General features: G+C 47.9%; 1 protein-coding gene across 1 annotated transcript; it reads right to left on the reverse strand.

Annotated features, from left to right (window-relative positions):
• Positions 1 to 1,343: 1,343 nt before the first annotated feature.
• Positions 1,344 to 1,673, reverse strand: LOC120225397 (late cornified envelope protein 1F-like). The gene has a single exon (XM_039223612.1). It carries the CDS (start codon positions 1,671 to 1,673, stop codon positions 1,344 to 1,346), a length of 330 nt encoding a protein of 109 aa, XP_039079543.1.
• Positions 1,674 to 2,162: the final 489 nt, after the last annotated feature.

The raw sequence follows: 2,162 nt of genomic DNA on the forward strand, positions 1-2,162 counted from the left end.
CAGTGTAGCCTCTGTGGTACTCCAAAATCGTTGTGCTTGGGACCCACAACTGCCCTTCACAGAGAAGCCTGGGGGACATCGGTAGACAGTGTTGCTTCTCTAGAAACCCAACAGGACAGATGAATTTCACCTGAATCTGTTAAAAGATTCACACTCTTCATTAGATAGATGAAGCGCAGACTTTGTGCTGGGCACATCTATTTCCCAGTTGAGGGAATTTGGTTCAAGGGAATGTGGGGAAGTGTGCTTCCATTTGTTCTTCTCTGTTCATTCATCTTCATTCTAAACTGTGGTTTATCTGCTTTTTGCAGATCTCTTACCTCACTTACTACCTTGCTTTCTCCCTCCCTCCAGTCACCAGCTTGGCTTTAATATGTGAAACTTGCAGGGAAGTGTCAGAGGATGGGACTGTAGGGGCCCAGGGCAGGCCACCCCCACAAATAACACAATGGCATGTTGATTACTTCCAATCAAAGCTACTTCAGAGACAGCCTGTGCAGGAAGGATACTCAGACCCTTCCCCGGCCCCCCTGAAAGAAGGAATAAATACATCTCCCATGTGAACAGTACCCTCCCTGTAGCAGGAGAGAAAGAGACACACTTATCAGCCCAGAAGTGGGAGATTTAGAGCAGAGGAGGCTGTATTACAACCCTTGTTACTTTTTACTAATTTACCACCCAGCCCCAAATCTGTTTAGAATCCCTCACGAATTGAAACTCCCAAAGTTAAGTTTTCTTTGTCCTGTCAATGCCTCATAGATTTGTTATCTATGTGTCTGAAAAGTGTAAAACCTGCCTGCTTTGGTCACTTTCTTGGGTCTCAATTTCATTATTGGGCCTCCGTGCGCACTTGATAAAACTTTGGCTTTTTCTCCTGTGAATCTGTCTTGTGTTGATTTAATTCTTAGTCCCACTGGAAGAACTTGAAAGTAGAGAATTTTCCCATCCCTTCAAAAACAAGCAATGCTGCTTCAGGACCCAGATGACAAGGGGAGACAGAGCTGGGCTCATCTCTCCCAACACAGTTATAAGCAAGAGAAAAGCAAGCTAGAACAAGATGGTGAGCAGATTATTTTATTGTTTTGTTCAGGTAGGGGACTACCAAGGAAATCATCTGTAGAATGGCATAGGAATTGCTATGTGGGGTGCCCAGCGCAAGCTGCAGACATGGGATCAGAGTTCAGAAAATGAATAATCCAGATCTCTGGATTCCAGGTAAGAAGATTCTCAAGACCAGGGTTTGAAGTCTTCACTGAAATGTCTCAGCAACACATGCAGACCCAAGTAGGATGACCTTGCCCCTTTCTGTCTCTATTTCTGCTCTCCTTGGTTCAGAGTCCACTTTAGCAGCAGCCTCCAGATGACTGCCCGCCGCTCCCGCTGCAGCACCCGGAGCCCCCCGAGGGCTGGCTGCAGCAGTCAGAGCTCTGGTGTCTGTGGCGGTGGGACCTGCGTCGCCTGTGGTGGCTCAGACAGCAGCCCCCACCCCCGGAGCTGCAGCAGCCTCCGCTGCCCCCTGAGCTACAGCAGCCCCCAACCCCAGAGCTGGAGCCACAGCAGGAAGAGACTGGGGGGCACTTTGGAGGACATTTTGGGGGGCATTTGGGGGCGGGACACTTGGGGGTACACTTGGGAGGGGGCTGGCACTGCTGCTGGTTCTGCTGGCAGGACATCTCGGCAGGCGGGGTCAGGAGCTGAGAGAGAGTCACACAATCAGACGGAGGACACAGAGCCTCCCTGCCCCACCCCTTCCTGTTCTCAGTGTCATTTCTAGAGCCTTTGTTTTGACAGTCTTGAGATCAGACATAAGAAAATCATCTCTGACATTTTTATCACTCTTACTGGCGTGCCATGTGCCTTCTTTCACACGGTGGCATTTCAAATCCCATTTGTCAACAATATCATCACCAAATAAGTGAAGGAAGTTGATGCTCATTAACATTTCCTTCGTGTCAGAGAAAAAGACATGAAATAAATTGACTCCAGGCCAGCATTCATTTTCCCCTATCACCAAGAATCTCACAAACATCCAGTGTAGGGACCATTTTAGCACTGAAAGCCTCAGGGAGAAAGCAAAAGCATTCTCTCTTAGAAGGATTTCTGTTATGCTTTGGTTTTGCAGAATATAGAAATTCATAATTGCAAATGGCTTTGGAGTTGAT

This window comes from Hyaena hyaena, unplaced genomic scaffold (genome assembly GCF_003009895.1).
Source record: "Hyaena hyaena isolate Hyena2069 unplaced genomic scaffold, ASM300989v1 scaffold_1382, whole genome shotgun sequence".
Lineage (NCBI taxonomy): Eukaryota > Metazoa > Chordata > Mammalia > Carnivora > Hyaenidae > Hyaena > Hyaena hyaena.